Source organism: Tiliqua scincoides, chromosome 9 (assembly GCF_035046505.1).
Source record: "Tiliqua scincoides isolate rTilSci1 chromosome 9, rTilSci1.hap2, whole genome shotgun sequence".
NCBI lineage: Eukaryota > Metazoa > Chordata > Lepidosauria > Squamata > Scincidae > Tiliqua > Tiliqua scincoides.
Genome location: NC_089829.1, coordinates 230,991 through 252,667, shown reverse-complemented (window position 1 = coordinate 252,667; position 21,677 = coordinate 230,991). Strand labels below are relative to the sequence as shown.

Below are 21,677 nucleotides of genomic sequence, written 5' to 3'. Positions count from 1 at the left end.
TGGTCTTCTTCTCCAAGGTGGGAGGAGTCATTTGAACATCTACTTTGGTGCCACATCTCATAGCAAACCACAGGGAGTCCCTTTCTTTGGCAACAAGAATTAATTTACGAACACTATTGGGCCTTTATGTCTTTGGCAGATCAGGCCATAGTCTGGAACCAGAGAGGCGTCTGTGACAAATCCGTCTTTGGTCAAATCCATATTTAGTAACTCAACGGATCCCAGTGGAGTTTTCACACTGACGTCACCGCGGCTGGGAAAGATTCCTCCCCACCCAGTCTCCTCTTGAAAGATGCTGCTCTAAGGGTCCAGAAAAGACACAGCAATGTAACGGGTCCCACTGGTGGTGGGGAGACCTTCGTGGTAGTGCGTCAGGCGGCCCGGGTGCATGAGGGTCCAGCCTTTCCGGGGCGCCCTGATGGAGCAGTTGTAGCGTAAAAACCGGCAGCCTCCGCCCTGCAGGGAAAAGGAAGACAAGAGCTGCTTTTGTGGACAATGACAAGCTAACACTGGTTCAATGTTGCCTGGCTCAACAACTCTCCATCCCACCCCTACTCTCCTGCTAGCTGTTCCTTTGTGGAATCTTCAACCAGAGAGTCTCCTACAGCAGTGGGTATAGTTGAGCCATGACAAGCCTGCCATTTAAGGATGTCTGTTCAGGTTCTCACACTCGCCTCCTCTCCCCATGGGGAGAACCATCCCTCTTGTCAGCCTGAACAGTATGACAAGCTTTTCTCCTGCCAGTGTGGCCAAAAGATGTCGCGCCAGCACTTACTTCATAATCGATTCCAACACGGTTCAGGGCAATGTTGATGGTGAAGGTGGAGGCATCGTGGTGGGGCATTAAGGATGGCTGCTCGTCGGGCTTGTACCGGACAACAAAGGCCAACTCAAACTGGGTCTATGCAGGAAGAGAAAACACATGAACAGGATCCACCATTTGTGGCACACTGATAATCACAAGGCAACTAGCCATGTCGTCAGTGTGTGGGGTATGTCTATGTCTTGGGCAGGAGGTCTGGTCTAGAGGGTCTGTTTGCCTGAAGATAACATCCGAAGGTCGCCAGTTCGAGGCACCGGCACCGTGAACGGCCAGACCTTGAAGCAGCTGACAAACCTAGCCGAGTTTTTCCACCTGCTTTTGGCTGCCCTTCAAGTGAGATATGAAGGAGCTGCTTGTCAGCCTGCGTGGGAGGAAACGAGGCCAGAATGTGATACCAGATAATAAAAGTTCCATCTGAAATGTGGTTCTTGAAAAACAGAACCTTCTTCAATTGTAAAATTCCCTACAGGGATTTAGAATCAGCCTGCCTATGTAAACCGCCTTGAATTAAAGTCTGAGGAGAAATCTGACAACCAAGAAAGGCGGTATATAAATACCTGTATTTCATTATTATTATTATTATTATTATTATTATTATTATTAATAATAATAATAATAATAATAATAATAATAATAATAATAATAATAATAATAATATTGTGTATGTGTGTGTACGTTAGAGGACTATTCCCTATGCAAAATATGGTGGAGGCTGAAGTTGCATTTTCAGCACACTTTGGCAGGGCAAGATATGCCCTGGAGCCTCTCTCGCTGACCAGTGATTTCAGGGCGGATTCAGGCTGATCCATCTGCCCTTCCCCCATCCATGCTTCACATGGGATTTCCTTCAACATTGCTTCCATTCAATATATATTTTATATTGTGCAGTAAGCACAATACATTTTGAAAAGGGTGTAAAGCTTGGAGTTGGAGGAGAGCTGTAATTGTAACATGACAATCACTAGCCAATCAGTGCTGTGCAAAGCCCTGAGCTTGAACTTGGAGAGGAATAGACATGTCTGTTTTTAGAACACACATCTCTACACATCCCTTCACTCTCTGCAGCTGCTGTCCTTGGCAGCCCTGGATAGTGGCTCAAAGCCCCCTGTCTAGGAAAACTGGAGTCTTGAGTTCAAATCTTATAGCATCCAGGCAGTGGCGTAGCTATTGATCGTGTAGCTATTGATCAAAATGTTGCTCTGGAAGTGGTGTCACAACCGGAAGTGACATCATACCCGGGCTTTTTAAAAATGAAAATTGGGAGGAACCCACCTCGTCCCCCCAGCAGCTCACCACCAACTTGCCTCCCCCCAGTCAGTGGCATAGCTAAAGCATTTATCTGCTACCTGAGGTCAAAGATTTTGTAGCCCCCCCTACATGACAAAATCAAATTTAATTAATTAATTAAATAAAAATCTATTGGTTCCATGCTGTATCATAACATACAGATATTCCAGTGCAGTTTGTTGCACTGCATTCAGCATTAAATTACCTTTCCAATGATATATCATTGGAAACATGATGGTATTGTTCATACATACCAAGATTTTCACAATTTTGGTCACTGCACTCCCTTAGCTATGCCACTGCATCCAGGTCTGACTCCTACCAAAGGTATCCAGATCGTTAATTCTGCACATACCTTGGTGTAGTATCCGGGATACAGCTTCTCCGTGATAGGGGCGATGTATTCCACAAGAAACTTGTACCATTCACGCTCAAAGTTGATCTGATTCATGTGGATATCAATCGTCGGCACATTCTCGTATCCCCCCAGGATTCTGTGGTCCTGCAATTTTTAATTTTGAAAAAAGACTAAGAAGAACTGCAATAGCATCTTAAGGGCACCTTCAAGCATCTTAAGGGCTATCAGGCAGAACAAAGGGAGGACCTGCTCTTTGAGGCTCCTGAAGAAGGACTGGAACCAATGGGTAAAATGACAAGGAAGTAATTGTAGGTTGCACGTGAGGAAGAAGTCTGTAACTGTAATGACCACCTGGCACTGGAACAGACTGCCTTGTGCAGTTGTGGGCTCCTTTGGAGGCTTTCAAGCAGAGGCAAGATGGCCACCTGTCAGGGATGCTGTGCAGTTGCATGCAGTGAGCAGGAGGATGGACTACATGACCTCTAAGATCCCTCCCAACTCTAGCATTTTAGGATTCTAATGCGAGGAGCTTGTACTAGATATGGAAGAGGATGTAAAGCCAGCAAAAGGAGCAGAGGAGGGTTGAAACAAAGGGAGAGGAAGATATTTTGGGCTTCAGAGTTTTGGACAGAGGTGCAAGGTGTGAAAGAGGAAAGTCAGAGAGGAGGTTGTAAGAGTGAAGGTGAGAGGACCGGAGAATAAACCAGAGTTTTTGCTCAGGGGTGGAAAAGAATAGATGGATTTTTTTCCCCCCAACATTGTTCAGGGAACAATGACACAATCATGGCTGATTGGAACAGAGTGAGCAGAGGAGAGAGAAGAATCAAAGGTGATGCTGACACCATGTGCTTGGCCAAGCGGAGGACGGGTACAGGGCACGATGATGTTGACAGATCTAGAGAGAGAGTTGGGGAGAGTAAAGATTTATTCTATAATCAAATGCAATGATGAAGGCAGCAGCTCTCACCAAACAATTAACAGCACACAAGGACACCTTGATTCTTCAGCACAGGCTTAGAAACTGCCACTTGTCTAGCTAGGGTGAGTCAAAATGGTCTCCAGGTAAACAAGCAAATAAGACTGTGTAAGTGTCAGGCCTTCAGCATACTACATCTGAGGCATGTGTGGGTGAAAAGTGGCCTGGTCAGAAATTTGTGTGGCAAAGTCACCTTACCGTGTTGTCTCCCTTGGACCACTGGCCGAAGTTCTCCATCTCTTCCACCAGTTCATCACAAGCTGTGTCGGTGAAAATTGGGAACCAGTAAACATCTGGGCAGGGCTGGCGAAACAAAGAAGGAGTAGTGAGAGCTCCAGCAATACAAGAGAGGCAGGTGAAGGATGCAAATATTGTGCTATCAGCATACGTGGAATTTAACAAAGACTAAAAACACAGGTTCCTGCCCCAATGGGCTTACAAACTAGATCAGGGGTCTCCAAACCCCGGCACAGGGGCCAGATGCGGCCCGTGGCAAGCCTCTATCTGGCCCACAGCCAGCCTCTTGTCCCCTGAAAGCCTCTGGCCCACTCAACTGAGGGTGTCTTGAGGGTGTTCTGAGGGCCAGAGAAGTTGAATGAATGAACCCATCCATTCATTTATTCACTCATCTAAGTTCCATCTCTAAGTTATTTATTTAAAATTTATATTTAATTTTTTTCTGGCCCTCAACACCACACTAGATATTTGATGTGATCCTCTGGCCAAAAAGTTTGGAGACCCCTGATCTAGATAGTGATGCAAGGCAGACAACAGCAGGAGGGAAGAGGGATGCAGACAAAGAAAGCACAGGCAAGTCTTTCACACCCACCTTTCCACTTATGCTGCTTTCAAAAAAACAGCAAAAGCCATACCATAATAAGCATCCAAGCCCGGCCCCCTCCATTCCCTTAAAATCAACATGTAAAACAAAATAACGTAAATCAGAGCAATCCAGGACAACAGCTCCATTGAGTGTTGCTGGAGAGAGAATTCCAGAAATGGCGTGCGCTCACCAAGAAGGCCAACACCCCAGAGTTGTGGCACCTGAAGCAAGCAGCCCTCCGTTCAGGTTAGCTTTTCCTTGCCCCACTGTAATGTCTTGCTGTTCCCCAAGTCAACAGTCACTTTCAAAAGAGATAACAGCTATTTACCGTTTCTACCAATTTCCCTTTTAAAGCTGCAGTGTAGTTTTCATGAATGTATTTCTCTTTCCAGTCCTGCATTGGGAAGAAATTTTAAAAAAATACAATGGAAAAAATGGGGTGTAGCTATAGCTAGTTAATTTATTTAATTTAAGCGTATTTATTTGCTTAATTTTTAGAGTGTTTTTCCCAGAGGCGTCATAGCAGTTTGTTAAAAAAGGATGAGAAGTTTTTAAAAAAATAATAAACACATCATTACTGCAATATCTATAAATGCTATAACGACATTAAAATTACAGAGCCATTGACAGCTTTGCCAAACAGAAATATTTTTAGATTCTTCCTAAAACGTGGAATTGTGGGAGCTGCAAGATTCTCTCTGGAAAAGAAGTTACTAATTTTACAAATATAAAAGAGCAAGCGTCGAAGTCCAAGTCTACCAAGAAGCCCTGCAGCCTAACTGGAGATGCCTGGTAACTTGGTCAGACGTGTGCCCCAGACATACAGGAAGTCACCAGTTTCAGGTATCCCAAATGTCAGAATACTAAAACAGACGGTTCTTCTGCTTTAAAATGGAATGCTGTATCCTTTGCTGGACTGGTGTTTTTCTTACATTAAAAAATAGAATCTGTCTCACTTTTTTGCGCCTGGAGTGAGGAGGATGGGAGACCAGAACGCAGGTTCCCCTCTGACTGGTCCACCTGGGTCTCCCATCTCCTTCCCCTTCCAGGCTGGCTCTGAGAAAATCTTGCTGGCCCTTCAGCTTTGCAAAAGGCAACGACATCTGATGTAAACCACCAGGGAAGATCTTACCTCAGGGTTGCTGAAGATCTGCCAGAGGTCATTGTGGAGGTGGCTGGTTTGATAGTTCTCCAGGGAGAGGATATGCCCAAACGGCTGCAGATTTGTCACAAACAGGAAGATTCCCTGTAGGACACACATGGAAAGAGCCCTCCAGGTTTAGACCAGACACGGAGAACGGGCACCTCCCAGGGCACGTCCAGCCGGATGATAACCTGCAGCTGATCTGCTATTCACTTCTGTTTATGAGGGGTTAAGAGCAGGGAGTCAAACTGAACCTAAAAACCAATTCATGGGATGGGTGGAGTGTGTTCAGTAAACTGAACCCAAACCCACATTCTCTAGTCTGCCTTGAAGCAGAACCAGAACTGAACCAAAGTCAAAAGGTGGTCCTGAGTTCAAAATAAGAGGCTCAATAATCAGGCAGCTCAGCTTTCGATTGTGGGATTGACGTTTTATTGTCCTGTTGAATGTATTCCAAAAACCTCAAAAATACATGGTTAAACAAAATATAAATTTTTCCCTCCCTCAAGTCATCACTTTGTTTCCAGATAGTGATCCCTTTGAGGCAGGGACCTGTACCCTCATTTGTTGCAAAGTGCCACATAGGCTGGTGGTGCAGTAATAATACAGGCATCCCACCTATATCCATGGGGGATAGATTCCGTCTGTCACCACAGATACTGGAGACTGGATAGCAGCAAACCCCACAAAGAATCCCCCCTCCCTCACACACATGACACATCTCTGTCTGACTGCAGTCCTGTCACTGTCTCCTGTGCTTGGCTGCAAATGCTAGCAGGAAATGCTAACAGAAAGTGGGTTGGAGGGCTGAAAAGAACATGACACTAGCATCATGTTATTTTCAGCCCTCCAACCTGCTTCCAGTTATTGCTTCCTGCTGACATTTTCAGACAGGCACAGGAGTCAGCTACTGGAACGCTGCAATTTGACACAAGTAGGTAATTTGCGCGATTGGGGGGGATTTGTGAATCATGGATTTGTTTCACATGGATATAGGATTCACAGATTCGGGGGGATGCCTGTGAAATGAAGGAGAGTTGCAACTATAAGCAAGATGGTCTGGGACAATTTTATGTGCAACACATCTACACCGCCACTTCTGAAGTTTGGGTCTGAACCAGAATTGAAGTAGAGAGAGAAAATATACGGATGAGCCAGAACTGAACGGGAGCCCACAAGTGCAAGAGTTTGTCTCCCTGGTTAAAAGGAAGCTTCTGGATCACCACAACTTCCTCACAGTGGAGAAAAAGGAAAACTGCAGAACCCCACAGGCTTAGGCTCCCATATTTCCAGCAGGCTCCCCCCTCCCGCATCCTTTGGGAAAATGCCGCACTGACCTGCTCCCGGATGTTGTGGCAGAAGGCCATGTCTGCGTCGAGTTTGCCGCTGTGGAAAAGGTTGGTCTGAGCAAGCTGCCCTCTCAGGATGCTGCCTTTGATCAGGTAGATGCTCGAGATGTATGGGACATTCCAGAGGCCGCTAAGAAAGTAGAGGGCACAAGGATTAGGTGCAGAGAGAAGTCGATCGTCAGACAGTTGTGGAAAGGTGGCACAGGAATGCATGGATCCATTTTAAACAGTTCTTCTGTATAAAACTAGCAGGGCTGAGCCACTTTCACAGTCTGTTCAGAGACAGAAAGGCATGGTTTGAATCCCCCCAAATAAAGAAACAGAAAAAGATGAGGGAGAGGGATGGAGCCAGAAGTCCACAGGAAAAACACAGAAGCTTGTTTCCATTATACTCACTTCCACTGTGTTTCAGCAGGGAATGGAGACTAAGGCACTGCAGTGTATAATTCAGATTTTTTGTTTTAAGGATTTAGCATTAGTTCCACTTCAGAACAAAGGTCAGGGAATTCAAGCTGCAAATTGCAGTGGGGAATTTCAGAAGCATCTCTGTATGGATGCAAAAGAAGGCTCCTCCTAGAACGGCCTTCTAGTCATGTGGTTCTGTGCAATACTCACACCCGCCGACCCTGGACAATATCCACGTAATCCTCAGAGCGGGCGTAGTAGCCCTCGGCACTCAAGGCCCCCCAGAAGTTTGACCACAGCTTCCCAAGGCGGCCCACCAGCGGGGCAATCACAGACCTGGGAGGAGGAGGCACAAAGGAAGAAAAGCTGGATGTTTGCAGGTTGCTGGAGGGGGTTGCTAGAGGCACAGATCTCAGCGGAAACCTGGCTACACAAAAGTTGGGGAGCAGTGCGGTGAAGGATGGGGTGCTTTCAGGGGGTTGCTGAATCTGCATCAAAATCAACCACCAAATTCTGCTCCAGGAAATCAGAATTCCCTGTCTAAATCAAGCACATAAAACACATCTACAAGCACGTCCTTTAGCAAGCACTGCTCATTCTGTTCATGCCAGCCATGAGATGCAGCAAGCAGCTTTGTCAGCCATGGTTGCCTCCACAGGCCATTTATTTTAGCAGGCACTGAAGTTCCAAGCATACTCCTCGTCTTCCCCAAGAGCTGGGAACCTGCTTCTTTCTATTTAAAATACAGAAGCAGATATTCTGAGCAGCCTAAATTCTGCACGTGCTTCTCTGGGATTCTGAAATTGCGAAGTACAACACAGAAGGCCAAAACTCAGATCAGGAATAATCCAGAGCCTGCACTGAATTCCAAGTTTTTTCAAAAAGTAGCTACCTATAAGTGACAGTCAGACCTGGAGTCAGAATGGCAGCCAGTGCAAACTGATGCAGGTTTACTCTGAACTGAGTGCCACTGTCTTCAGTGGGGTTTATTCCCAGGTGAGTGTGTACAGGATTGTAGCCTGGGCCTCCTCCTTGAAGCCTGCTTGAGGAAAGGGAACTCACTTGTTCTGTTCAATCAGATTCCTCAAGGTGTCCGGGTTCTTCAGCACCACTTCGGCATCGAGGCTGAAATAATATTCACAGACAGGGTCCTGTCTGCACAGATCTCTAGAGGGGCAAAGAGAAGAAAAACTGTGAAAATGAGATTGAGGCACCGATCTTTCAAGGAGCTGCAATACTCCTGCTTTTGCTGTCCCTCTGCAATGGCAGATTCGGTGCTTACACGCCCATGTTCCGAGCATCAGCATTCTTCACATGGTCGTTGGGTCCAATCACTTTGACTGAGCGATACTTTTGTCCATGCTCGTCCACAAAAGAATCCACCTGGGAGAGGTGATGCTCCTCCTGAATATGAAGCAGAGTGGACTGTGATTCACGGGAGTCACACAGCCAGTTGCTCTGAGTCCAGGCTGGCTTCGGGATGCCAAACAAGTGCAACACCTGCCTGCGCTTATCGCACAAAAGCTCCCACAGTCAATGGCGGACTTTCCCAACCCCGTGCCCGGGGCAAAGGTCCGTCACGGCGCTCCCTGTGAGATGCTGCCCCCCCGTGCACGAATCCGCTTCCCCCACTCACCTGGAGTGAAACGGAGCTTCACACAACTCCAGGACCAACTGGAGAACCCGCCTGAGGTTTCCCTGAGGAAACTGGAAGCACAGTTTCTGACCATGTCGGGAGCCTCAGTAAGGCTACTACATGGTCCTAGAAATGAGGCTCCACCCCTGGGGCATTTGCCCCTTTCTGATAATGGCAGGTCTGCTACTGTCCACAGTGCCCAAAACCTGAAAGTCAGCCCAACCCCTTGGAGACTGGTCATGTGGGAGGAAGCAGCAGAAGTTTCTGGGAAGGTGCACAGGCCTTCCCGACCACGAGTAACATCGCTCACGTGGTTGTGGATAAACAGCTGGATCCTTTTCTTTGGGTAGTGGAGAGCCTGTAGCCTCTGGAAGAACTGGGAGAGGAAAGGAGTGGGCTGCTCGATGAAGATGCCAACCAGAACCAGCGGCAGTGTGTCATCCTACATTTGGGAAGAAGTGGCACGACAAAAGGCAGATGACGCACTCTTGGATCAGACCCAAATCACTCTCTAGACCAGGAGCCTGCTTCCAAACAGCAGCCAGCAGGTGCTTCTGGCAAGCCCATGAGCCGGGCACAAAAGCAACATCCCTGCCTCTGCTGATTATCTCCTGCAACCGCGTCCTCAGGTACACTGCCTCTGACCCGAGCTGCTTGGCAGGCTTCTCCACCACCATAAACTTGCCTGATCCCCATGACAGCTATTAAGACCAAACAACATGTTCTGTTCAAAGTGGGTCGTTTCCTCTTGAGGTTTCCCTTTTTGTAAATAGCAGGAGAAGAGCGGCTCGGATCTGAACCACCATGTAGGCGGGGGGGGGGGGGCTTGGACTTTCCCACTGTATCACAGCCCTGTCAACCCTTCCCACAAGTTGCCATTTGCCTCAAGAGAGAACCTCCCCGCCCCCAGAACAAGCTGCAACATTGTAGTGGTTAAACCACCCAAGTCTCAGGATCCGCGGCAACTGTATAATATTTCTTGCAATGATGCGATGGCATCGCTTTCAGTTCCTCTCTAAAGAAAGTACTCCATGATTGCTATTGCCTATATTGGTTTAGCAAACAATAATTCTAGACAGCAGTTTTTTTTTTATCAAGGGCCACAAATCCCAGGAGGGATTTATGACCAAGTCATAAATAAAGAGCTCAGAGCCAGCACAGTAAGAACAAAAATATTCCAAGCCTTCCTTTCCCAATTCAACCAAAACCCAAAATGCCCCAATCAGCAGGAACCCTTACTTTCCAGCCTGTGAGACTCTTCAAGCCTTCCTTGCACAAAGAGCAACCCGACTCAAAGGTCCAGGTCTGGGGGACGTAGTTTCCCAGGTAGTTCAGCTGCAGCTTTGAGGTGAGAAAGATGCACAAAACCTTGTTCATGAGGCTGAATGCAAACATTTGCTATTTCCCCTGTACATGTGACCCCCCCCTGCCTCCACACCCCCCCAAGCAATCACATTGTCTCTACTGCCTGGGGAAAGCTGAAGAGAAGGATCAGACCAAAGTAGAAGGGAGCAGAAATACTTTTACAGAAGCCCTTCCTTGCTGGATCAGAAAGAAAGCATTGAGAATCCAGCATCCTCTTTCCCCCACCGGCCCAACAGCAACCTCTGGAAAAGCCCACAAGCTTTTCCATGCAGAAGATGAAGGCTATGGCCAGCAGCTGGTATTTAAGGGCAGACTGCCTCTGGACATGGAGACATGGTGGCTTGAGAGATTAGCAGGAAGAAACATCTTAGATCTGCAAATGTCAGCAATATGCTGACCCTTTTAAGAGTCAATGTTACTTTTTTAGAGCACTAATGTTGGTTTTCTGAGCCATATCCCTCCTGTATGTTTTGCCACAAAGCTACCAACTCTACTCTGGTAAAAGCATTTTCTTAAAGAAATGTTTGGCTTTGCCTTTTGCCCTGAGCTGCATTTAGGCTGTTCTAAAGAGAGATTAACCACGAAGGCCACAACATCAAGCATGTTTACTTGGGAGCAGTTACTTTCTGTGATAGATTTAGAAGGTTCTGAGCTTACTTTAGTGGGGCCATTGCCATGAATGACGACTGGGAGGGAGTCAAACACCAGATTCCGCACTCTCACTCGCTTGTTCTCAAACTTCAGAACCACCTCATCTTAAAAGAGAGAGAAAGGGGTTTTTTTTTGGGGGGGGGAGAGAATGGGTTCAACATGTTGCCACATTTGTCTGAGCTGTTAACAGTGATTACAAATATACGGGTGCAATGAAAGCTAGCTTATGTGGCTTTAAAAAGAATTCATGACCCAGAAGATACACAGCTTAAACAAGACAGCCTCCAGGTGCAGAGACAGCATTCCTCTCTAGTGTCTGTGAGCCATAATCACCAAATGGAACCTCTTCTAGGAGCAGTATATCACCAACACAGAATCCTTCGCTTTGTGGATAATTGACCCACCACCCCCTACTTTCCAATACCTTTTGTTAAACCCAAAAGTACTCTACATTGAAGTAAAACATATGGTTTGAAACAGACAACTGAGCAGGTCAACTGAAGGCATCTCTGGGGAAGGGCCATGGTTCAGCAAGAGTTCCTGCTTACATATAAAAGGTTCCAGTTTCAATCCCTGATTTTTCTCTGTCCTGGTAGGACAGAGATAAATGCCTTCTCTGAAATCCTGGACAGCTGCTGCCAGTCTGGAATGACAATACTGACTTAGATGGACCAAAGGTCTGATTTGGAGTGGCAGCTACCCTAGATCTCTCTAATTTTTATGCTGCCCAACTTCATAACATTTCGACCATACAAAGCAGATTCCCTTCCTTCTCCTCCTCCTCTCCCCTGATCACCCTGCAAACCTTTGTCCAGTTTTTGCTCTGGCTAAAGCTGTGTTGTAACTTGCATAAACACCTCACCCACTGGCCACACCTAGCACTGGCTGTCTCTCTCTGTTCAATCTGTGCAATGAGCAAGGCCAGGCAGGATGGCAGCAATACAATGGAAAAACACACCCACCCCTCTGCCTGATGGAACAAGGTCATTGGACTGGGCTGGGGTGTTGGTGTGAATGCAAAGGATTCTGGGGGTTTCTCTCTCATACCCGATCTCCAGGACAAGGCTACTTTGTGGAATGAGCCAGTGTGGCACATGCATTCAGCACCAAGCTAAAATTTTCTTCTTTCTTTATTCCTTTAGCTGGCGTTTGGGACGACGGGTCGTCTTCTAAGCCAATACGCTGTTGTAGGTGCTGCAGGTTTCGATGCATTAGTCACAACGCCTTGCAATCCATGGCAATGATTCTGGTTGTATCAATAGGCATTCACTGGTTCTTTAGATCTTCATCTATAAGCTTTAGCCATGATTGGCGCCTTTTGCTGTATAGGCTAAGATCAGAAGCCTCCAGCTCAAATTCCCACTGAACTGTGAGGCTCACTGGACAGCCTGGGGTCAACTTCTCTCTCCCATCCTGACCTATCTCACAGGGAACACAGAGCCATTTCAATGGTCCCAAGGGGAGGACATTACTCCCCCCTTCCCAACTCCTTACCTAGAGCTCCATTCAAATTCTGGAAGATCCGACACCTGTGATCTAAAGTGATGTTGATATTCCCCTGTAGAGGTGAACAATAAAATGACAGAATCTGAAAAGTTAAAAAGCCACCTGGATGGGTGCAGGGGGATGGACACTGCCCTCCAACCATCCATTGAGGCATGCAGGGGCAGAAGCTTTCAGACCTAGGGGGGCACCCCCCCCCCCGTGTCACAGTGTCTCTGGAAAGGAGGCTGTGGCTACATCCCTTTTCCACATGCCAGGGAGCGTCTCCCAACCTAGGCTGACCTGCCTGTCCCTCAGGGCCCAGCTGCCTCCGCCCTTCCTTGTGAGCCAGTGATGGAGCATTTTGATCCTGCCACCCACTGTGCCTGCTTCCCAGAGGCTGCTTCACCCCTTCCTCTTCCCCGGGACCTGACTCCATCCCCCTGACCACAGAGGAATGAGTGGGCAGAGATGGGAGCCATGTGGGTTGTCCCAGTGCAGCTTCCATAGCCTTAAATGATGCCAAGGCAAGCTGCTGCTCAGATGGACCAGTGGGAGTGCAGGAGTCCAATTCCAGACAAGGCCAAACCACGCAAGCGACCCGCTAGCCAACCCTGTACTTACCCTCTTTTCTGGATCTAAGAAAATCTTGGTATAAAACAGCTGGTCACTATCGCTGTCGAGTCCCTCCCAATCTGCCACAAGCTTACTGAGATGTGTAGCATAACCCATGAAGGCTGCAGGAAAGAGGGAGTCAGTTCAGACGCAACACCAAACCACTGTTTGTGCTGACCATGGTTCAGACTCTAAACCATGTTTTGTGTTCCAGACATATCAGCAAACAACCTGTGTGCTTTCCCTTCGCCTTCCCTGAGGATTTCTAAATTCTACCTGTGAAAAACCAGATTTCCCCCTGTTTTTTACTCCCTAAGGAGTGGCCTCTATGAAATCAACATCCCAAAGGGCTGCTGAGTCATTTCAGAGTAGCAGCCATTCTTCACTGTAACAAAAGAAAAGTACTATAAACTTCTAATCATTATTTGAGGCATCAAAAGAGAAAATTAGTGCTTTCTGTTCGAAACTAAGGGTCTGAAGAAGTCACAACAGCCATAGTGGTTCTCCCCTCAGCTCCCAAACTTGATCCCAACTGCCTTCCTATGACTCAGGATTGCTCACCCAGAGTCCTATAATAGCTCAACTCCTCCTTTTCTGTGTCAAGAGCCTCCTCTCTCTTACCTCCAGATCCAAGGAATCGCTTTCCATCATGGACTTGGGGGTACTTGGCTTCCAACCTTCGGTCAGGGTAGATGAGTGTCTCCGCTGAAAAAACGATTTTGGACTTGGCCTGCCTGAATTTCTTCAGCAGCTCCACAGGACCTGATGCAAAGAGGACGTCATAGCTACAAGGGAGAAAAAGGGAGAATAGTTGAGGTGAGAAAGCAAGAGCAAGGGCACAAGGAGGTGCTTTTGCTGAGCACAACTTTTGCTGATTTAACAACTTAGTTCTTCACTGTGCCGCAAGCTAAAGGGGTTTGATGGACAGACAGACACTCAACAACACAGCCTGCTATTTGGAGAGCCTTGGTGGGTAAGAGTTGTTTAGGGTTTAATGGCCGGGGTTAAGCCCTAGAACGCATTTGCAGCTTTGGGGCGGGGGAGGAATGTACACTATCAGTAAGACCAGGAGCATTATGTGACTTTTCTGACATGGAATTGCCTCTGACAATTTACAGAATGCATTTCCTCCATCTCCCTTTGCACTTACAAAAATATACTTGAGGCAAGAGTAATAACTCATTCTTAGCACTCATGCTGAGCTTTGCAAATGCTCTTATTCAGGCTTCATAATTTCAAAACACACCTGTTTGATAAACTAGTATTATAATCCCCATACTGCAGATGGGGAAGACTGAGGCCAAGACAGAGAACACCTTGCTTAGGGTACACTCAGTATAAGAGCCCTGCTGAATCAAATCAAGGGTCAGTAAAGCATGTAGAAAGGCATTCTGTCTTCCAAGAATTTGCCTGACCCCCTTTTAAAGCACTTTAACCCAGTGGCCATCAGTCACCTAATCTTGTGACAGTGAATGACAGTGAATTCGAGGGATCGATTAAGCAGCAGGCAAATAACTTCATAGCAGAGGTGGTGAAATTCAAACCAAGGATTCCTGATTCACAACTCAGCCTCTTAAGGTACAATCCCATGTGCACTTTCCTGGGAGCAAGTGAATTCAACAGACCTTACTTCTGAATAGCTATGTCTGTGATCACGCTGCCAGTCCCTATACTGCAACAGCTACTGTTAGTACTGTTAATACTAACAAACCATGGTTACTATTAAGCATGGTCAGTGTCCATGCAGATGAAATGATAAGCTGTCATTACAGCTAATAAGAAACAGTTAGGTTTCCCATTAGGTCCCGTTAGGGAGAAGGGCAGGATAAAAATAAAGTTTTATTATTTTTTATTTTTATTATTAAACAGGAGAGCATTCATTCCAGAAAGAAGAGGTGAAAGATGAAGGTTGTGCCCATTATTTGGAAGCCATCTCCCAATTTCAAACTGACTTGTGGGGAACTAGAATTATGGCTGCATCAGACCAGATACACATGATTTCTGAACCAGAAGCAGTCTGTGTACCTTTCTGTGAAGAGGATCACCATGTCCTCTTTATCAGCATATTCTTCCAAAGCTGACTTCAGCAGACGAACCTTCTGGCCACCTCCTGCTGTTTTCTTGGTATCTTCACCATGCCAGTCCTCCCCTAGTCCCAGGACCTAGTGAGTTAAAACAGGTTTGTGACAAAGCCTTCATTCTGTCTCAATGAGGTGGTGGTGGCATATTTTAAAACAAACACAAAGATAAAGGAGCCTAAGCAGCTGTTCTAACAGCAGTCGTTTTCATTCTCCAGCAAGGAAAGAAAATAACTGCTGTTAGAACAACTGCTGAGCCTTCCCATGGATTAAAATAAAACATATATGTGAAAAGCCGTCTTTTTCAATCACATTATAAATGGAGCATTTCCAGGAACATGATCTCAAGATGTGTCACTCTGGAATTGGGGAAATGTATCCAATTTAGTATAAAGTATAAATATATAGGCAGGAGGTCTGGTCTAGAGGGTAGAGCCTCCATTTGGCTGAAGATAACATCCACAACGTCGCCAGTTTGAGGCCACCGGCACCGTGCGACCTTGAAGCAGCTGACAAGCTGAAGCCGAGGTATTCCATCTGCTCTGAGCGTGGGAGGATGGAGGCCAGAATGTGAAGCCAGATCAGATAGAAACACCTGAATGTTGTGGTTCTTGAAAGAAAGAACCTTCTTTCATTTGTAAAAATCCATACGGGGATTTAAATAAGCCTGCCTATGTAAACCACCTTGAATAAAGTCTTGTATAAAGACCAAGAAAGGCAGTATATAAATACCTGTATTATTATTATTATTTTATATTTCAGCAAAACTTCTCTTTTGGAGACAACCTGCCAGCCTCACCTTGAAGTTGTAATTGAAGAACTGAGCTGATCTTCGGAAGCGCCTGAATCCTTCTGTCTCCTTGGTTGCCACAGTCAGGACCATTAAATTATCTATGCAGAGGAGAAATCCCATGAGAAAGTTAAGATGCATACAAGAGAATCCAGTCCAATCCCCTTTACATACATACATGTGGCAGCAGCCTGTTACTAGAGAAAACATAGAGGGCAAATAGGGTAGGGTTAAAAATAGAATTGATAAAATAAAATGGGATACGGAACATTATCTGTAGTAGCAGAGAGACTAAATGCGCAATCCTAACCCACTTTCCAACACTGCCATAAGGGCAATGCAGCTCTGAAGTGAGGGAACAAACATTCCCTTACTTTGAGGAGGCCTCTGTGAGTGACACCCAACTGCAGGATGCAGCACACGTCCCATTGGCCAGTGCTGGAAAGTTGGTTAGGATTTGGGTCTAGGTGTACTTGGAGGACACTGAAACTAAGAATTTAGAGACCATTATATCGATTGGAGGAAAAGTTTCAAATTCTCTAAATCAGAAAACCTTTCTCTATTAAGTATCCACCGTGCCACATAGATGGAGCAGGAACTAGCATGACGGGGACAGTAAAACAGAATATATTGGATGGTTATCTGACCCTGCTTGCAGCGGCAGATACGTTCTGCAGGGGGGATCTTGCTATACCTCCCCTCTGTGACCGTGGACGGCAGCAGATTAAATCTTGCTAGAGAAATAGCATGTTGCTCGATTGGGTTGGTCATAAAGGAGAGCTATGATGCCATGAGCGTGATATAATGGGATGGAAAAGTTAAGGGGGGGAACAACTTCTCGAAGTCTTCTCATGGAGGTTTTGGAAATCAGTATCCAGCATTCTTTGTTTTACAAGTTGGCAGCCTTCAGTCTCGGAAGACTATGGTGTCACGCTCTGAATGGTGGTTCTGGAACAGAGTGTCCTCTCCAGTGCGTGAAGCCTGGGTAAAGTAGGTATGGAGGATAGGCAATTACCCATGCAGTAAATCCCCCCTCTCCACGTCGCTGAAATGGTCCAATGGAAAGGCAGAGGCCAATACAGTTGGTTCTAGCGGCGTCGCAGGAGTTGCCAAAACGTGACTGTGTTCAGCCATGAACTGCCTCAGGGACTCCGGCTCCGGATTTTGCCTCAAGGTTGACTCCTGAAGCCTTTTCCATAACTGGATGTAGCCACAAGGCAGTGGAGGTTTGGGATCAGAGTTTTCCTTCTCTCAGATGAGCTGCCTTCCCATCTACCCGGTGGCTGTTTAGTCGCCTCTTACGACAAGTACAGCCAAACTGAGGGCCTATTCTTATCCCCAGCCCCCAGGGGAATGGTCTTATAAATCGCTGGATAAATGTGCAGGCCCAGGAAATTGAGTGAGAATTGAATTGTTTTGATTTTTTCCCTCACCAATAAGGCCCATTTGTAAGAATCAAATTCCGATAGCATTAAATGCAGGAGGCTAACAGGCTTCAAACTGTAGTGCATTTTTAACCAAACAGATAGTTAGTAACCATGCTCTGGTTATTCAGAGTGATTGCCCTTTCTCCAAACAATGCCGCATAGGGCACACTTCTGGACAGGGAAAATCATCTACCTCTGACAATTCCCCTTCCATAACTTAGTCACATGTGTTCACTGTATTCTCCACCAAGACCTCTCAGAGCTTGAGGCAAGAAGTTTAGTGCTGCACCCCACCTCTGAAGCTCCTCCAAAGGCAGCCCCCCCACTGTCTCCACTGCTTGTCCTTTCATTGAATGAAAGAGGAACTGTGGAGCAGTGGAGAAGGGGGCCAGAGTACCTCCCTCTCCTCTACACTTCCTCTTCTGCTCCAGGTCCCTCTTTTTTTTTTTAAATGCAGGGAATGGGAGGAAGAGGCAGGTGGGTGGCATCACACCCACTTTTCAGCCATTGAAAAGCCAGTGCTGCTTAAATGTTCTAATTCTCCCTCCTTAAATCAACAGTTTGGATCAAGAGGAGTGCCCCAGCCTCTTTCTCTCCTAGGACCAAGATGCAAGATGAGAACAACTGGTGAGGTTCCTGGCTGAACCTGGGTGACTGCTGCTGGAATCAGGACACTGGGGGAGATAAGGCCTTTGGCCTGATTTGGCAAGACAATTCTCATGCTGTTGGATGGGTCTGCAGCAGCTTATGGCCATGAGAGTTAAGTGGAACCTCCATGTTCAGGAGCTATCTACCCCTGAGTTCTAGGTACTGGGGAACAAATAACAAGGGAGCGCTGCTACCTTACCCCTTACCTAGGAGTTTCCCTGAACCATCTGGTTAGACGCAAGAAACAGAAAGCTACATATGAACCTTTTGTATGACCCAGCAGGTATATTCCCAAGGACGGAGAGAACAAATAAAATTTGCTTTACCATCCCTCACCACTTGGAAAACCTACAGCACACCCAGCCACTGAAGCACTTCCACCCTAGGTCTATCAACTGATCTGATAGGAGGATTACCCATGTCTGCAGCTTACAATCTTATTCGGACCCGATTATTTGATATAGAGAAACAGGATTTGCAAGCTGCAGCCCGTAAGTCTTGTTCGCCTCTATATATTGGTCTTTCATGGCCCTCTAATTTGGGTTCAAGCTATCTATCGTTCATGTGTTCACCTCAGATTCGTAGAGCCTTTACACTGGGTAGGTTTACCTACAAATGTACTAAGCAAGATTTAATAGACCATTGGAAGGTCCCCAGTCATGTTCTTGCGACCTGACCTCAAAAGAGTCCTTGACCCATGTACTTCTGTACTGTACCCACTATATTGATTTACACCATCGATTTCTATATCCATTTCTGGAAAGCTTTCATGGTTCAGATACAGACTTGGTCTGGTACTTGTTAGACGGGAGAAATGAGTGCCGCTCATCAAATGTAGCAAAATATATATATTTAAGGTACTGTCAAGGCGTAAATTCCTCTGTATTTCTTTGCCTGATCAATGATTGGTGGCTACCCTGAATGTTTTAATTTTGTTTTCTTGTTGGATTGTTTATGCCAATAAAGGTGGAATGAAGCACTTCCAAACTGGTTGGTGACCTCCACCAGATTCTCCCGGCTGAACACAAGAAGAGTTATTTTTAACAACGCTAAGGATTTTCAAGGAGTAAACGGAGCATAAAAGCTTTTCAAAGACACAAAGAGAAGTCAGAAACCGAACATGCAAAGAGTGAAGAGTTCTCTGCTCAGCCATGGTGCTCTTCCTCTGCACTTGGAATGAAAACAAAAACATGCCAGCTGGCTTGAGCTTTTGCGTAGAGGACCTGTCGTTCCCTGTTTACCCTTCCCTGACTCTGACGAGGAGTAAGGGACCAGGGACCTTGGCCCAAGGCATGCATATTGTGGGATTATGTTTTGTCTTTTGCAGCTTGGGCTGATCATCTGCAGCAGACCATCTGAGGCCCAGACATCACTGGAGCTAAATATTAATGACATTAAAAAAGATCCAGGAAACTTTATTCTTTCTGGGAAATTCTGATGCATGAATTTCTTCCTTATTCCAAAATGATTTGATTATTGGTTGTTTATAGTACTTTGCGCGCACACACACAGCCCCATTCAGACACTGGACTCTTCGAAACTCCCAGACGTTGGTCCCTATAGGTCCAGGAAAGACATCTGGTGTGTCCATCAGGAGACTGAGAGACACCGGATGTGCCAGGCGGGATGCCAGGAAAGTGCTGCTGGGCTGCTTAGGGGGATGTGTTTATGTCTACGTTAGGTTATTTTCACATCCGCTGTTGCTGCTGTTTGTGCTTCGCTTGTGAGTTTCCAAGCATCTGGCTGGGCCTTGATTGGAAACATAACGTTCTAAATGGACCTGCCTGGTTCAGCCAGGTCACTGTGGTCTGTGTGTCTTAAAGTATGAACTTTAACCTCCTGCTTCTCAGTCTGAGACAAGAGAAGGCAGCAAGTGCAAAAAGAAATAATTTACAACTGTTTTCCAATTAGCTGGGAAGGCATGTTTGGGGTGCTGACCATTCAATGCAACACCAGAGAGTTCTGTGATGTGTAGCTACAGCATGAGATCTGCAGCCTCTCTGAAGGGCAGATGGGAGTATCAGATTTCTGAGTCAGGGAAAGAAGGTCTCACTGTGAAGCCTGCCAAAGGCTGGAATGAGGAAAAGCTGGAGTGGAGAGGCCCTGCCTGCCCCGTGCAATAAATCCCTTCAATTCCAAAGCAGGGGGTGGAGGACAGGCGACTGGGAGGAGGTACATTTTAGACTCCAAAGAGGAGTCAAATCGGTAAAAAAAAACCTTGCATGGCAAACTTTTTGGCCACGCAACTTGCTGCTTTCCAGAGCGGACGTGTGGAGCGTGATTGCAGAGGAGGTGGCAATGGGTGCCTCAGGTCCTTATCCTGCACTCAGCCCAAGTGCTGCCCACCTGCACACCAAACATGCACGAACAGGCTTCTTTCAAAATCTACTGCCCCCGGGTGAAAAGCATTAAATAATCTCTCCAGCCCGACTGAGCTGCCATTTTGCTTCCTTTAGCATTCAGCCGATTTGTGAAATGCTGAGGCCACGACGCAGCTGGGAAAAAGTCATCATTTAAAAATATTTGTAAGGGTGTTAAAATATTTTTGCAGCCCTGACAGCAGCTGTCCCATGCTCCTTTGTGCCAGATGGGAAGAAGCTGTGGGATCCTCCCCCCCCCCCCCCAAAAAACACAAAAAACTGAATGAAAAAACTGTAGAGGATTTTTATTCCATTCTTTGGACAAAATTACCACCTTGACTTACATTCCACAATGGGTGGAGGGCAGGATTCCAGTCTGTCCCCACAGACACACACAGAGAAAGGATCACAGCTTTGTATTCTGTGCTAATTAACATGGAATATATACTACCCCCTTAGTCCTGTACTCCCATTTAAAACAATCAGCACATGGATGCATGAATCCATCCTTTTTACCACTCCGTTTCCACCGTTTGCATCCGTAGACACCCCAAGTCTAAAAAAGCAACTGTTCTGTGTTAAGCCACCTTCCCAAGACCTCAGACTATTTATTTATTTTATTTATACAGGTATTTATATACCGCTTTTCTTTGGTCGTCAGGTTTCTCCCCAGACTTTAATCCAAGGCAGGCTGTTCTAAACCCCCGTAGGGATTTTTACAATTGACTAGTAGACAGAGCTACATTCATCTGAAGGGGTCCCGGCCACTTTCAGAGAACTGACTGTCAAATACACACACAGCTTCAGACGTGTGCGCACGCTAAATATGGGGCCACTGGTGGCAGTGACCCCAGGTGACCTGAAAGGGGGTCAAAAGGCACAGCCATGGGTGATGGATCCCTCTAGCCACGCAAGGGAGCCACGCCTGCCCCGGGCACCCTCGGAGTTCTTCTGGCCAGCCTTACCTTCCTGCTGCCTGGCGCTGGAGCTCCCCCCGTCCAGCAAGAGCAGCAGCAGCAGCAGCAGGCAGAGAGGCATCCTGGGGTCAGCTCCTGCAGCAGGCTCGTCTTTCTTCGGGGCAAAACCAGCTTTCCGGAGAGACCGGAGGCAGCCGGGACGTCAGCTCTGCTCCGCTCCGCTCGAGGCCCTCCCAGCCATCCCCGGGCTGCTGTGCCACGCAATGAACACGCCCCTCGAGGGGCGATCCTCCTCCTCCCCCCTCGAGCCCGGGCCCGTCCTGTCCGGCCCCTTCGTCTCTTCCTCTCTGAGCACGCGGCCTTCTGCAGTTCTCCAAAGGCGTTCCGAGGCACCGCTTCCCCTCCCAGAGGTCTGGCGCTTTTCTGGCCAAAAGGGACGCCCGCTCTGCTCAGAAAGAAGCGCCTGCCTTTCCTGAGAGCCGGTCGCAGCTTTCTGGGTCCTGCACAGCCCGCCCTGCAGGACCACAAAGACAGGCCCTTAAA

The 21,677-nt window shown here is 46.9% G+C and overlaps 1 protein-coding gene across 1 annotated transcript; it reads right to left on the bottom strand.

Moving 5' to 3' along the window:
• Positions 1-281: 281 nt before the first annotated feature.
• On the bottom strand, positions 282-21,429 carry PLOD1 (procollagen-lysine,2-oxoglutarate 5-dioxygenase 1). The gene is made up of 19 exons (XM_066637345.1): positions 21,183-21,429; positions 15,792-15,883; positions 14,940-15,076; positions 13,536-13,699; positions 12,924-13,036; positions 12,312-12,375; positions 10,824-10,921; positions 10,041-10,142; positions 9,112-9,243; positions 8,448-8,569; positions 8,228-8,332; positions 7,376-7,501; positions 6,749-6,890; positions 5,400-5,513; positions 4,596-4,661; positions 3,643-3,747; positions 2,466-2,612; positions 776-901; positions 282-456 (listed from the first exon to the last, which is right to left on the bottom strand). Exons 1-19 carry the CDS (start codon positions 21,253-21,255, stop codon positions 301-303), a joined length of 2,184 nt encoding a protein of 727 aa, XP_066493442.1. The 5' UTR covers positions 21,256-21,429; the 3' UTR covers positions 282-300.
• Between the last annotated feature and the right edge of the window lie 248 nt (positions 21,430-21,677).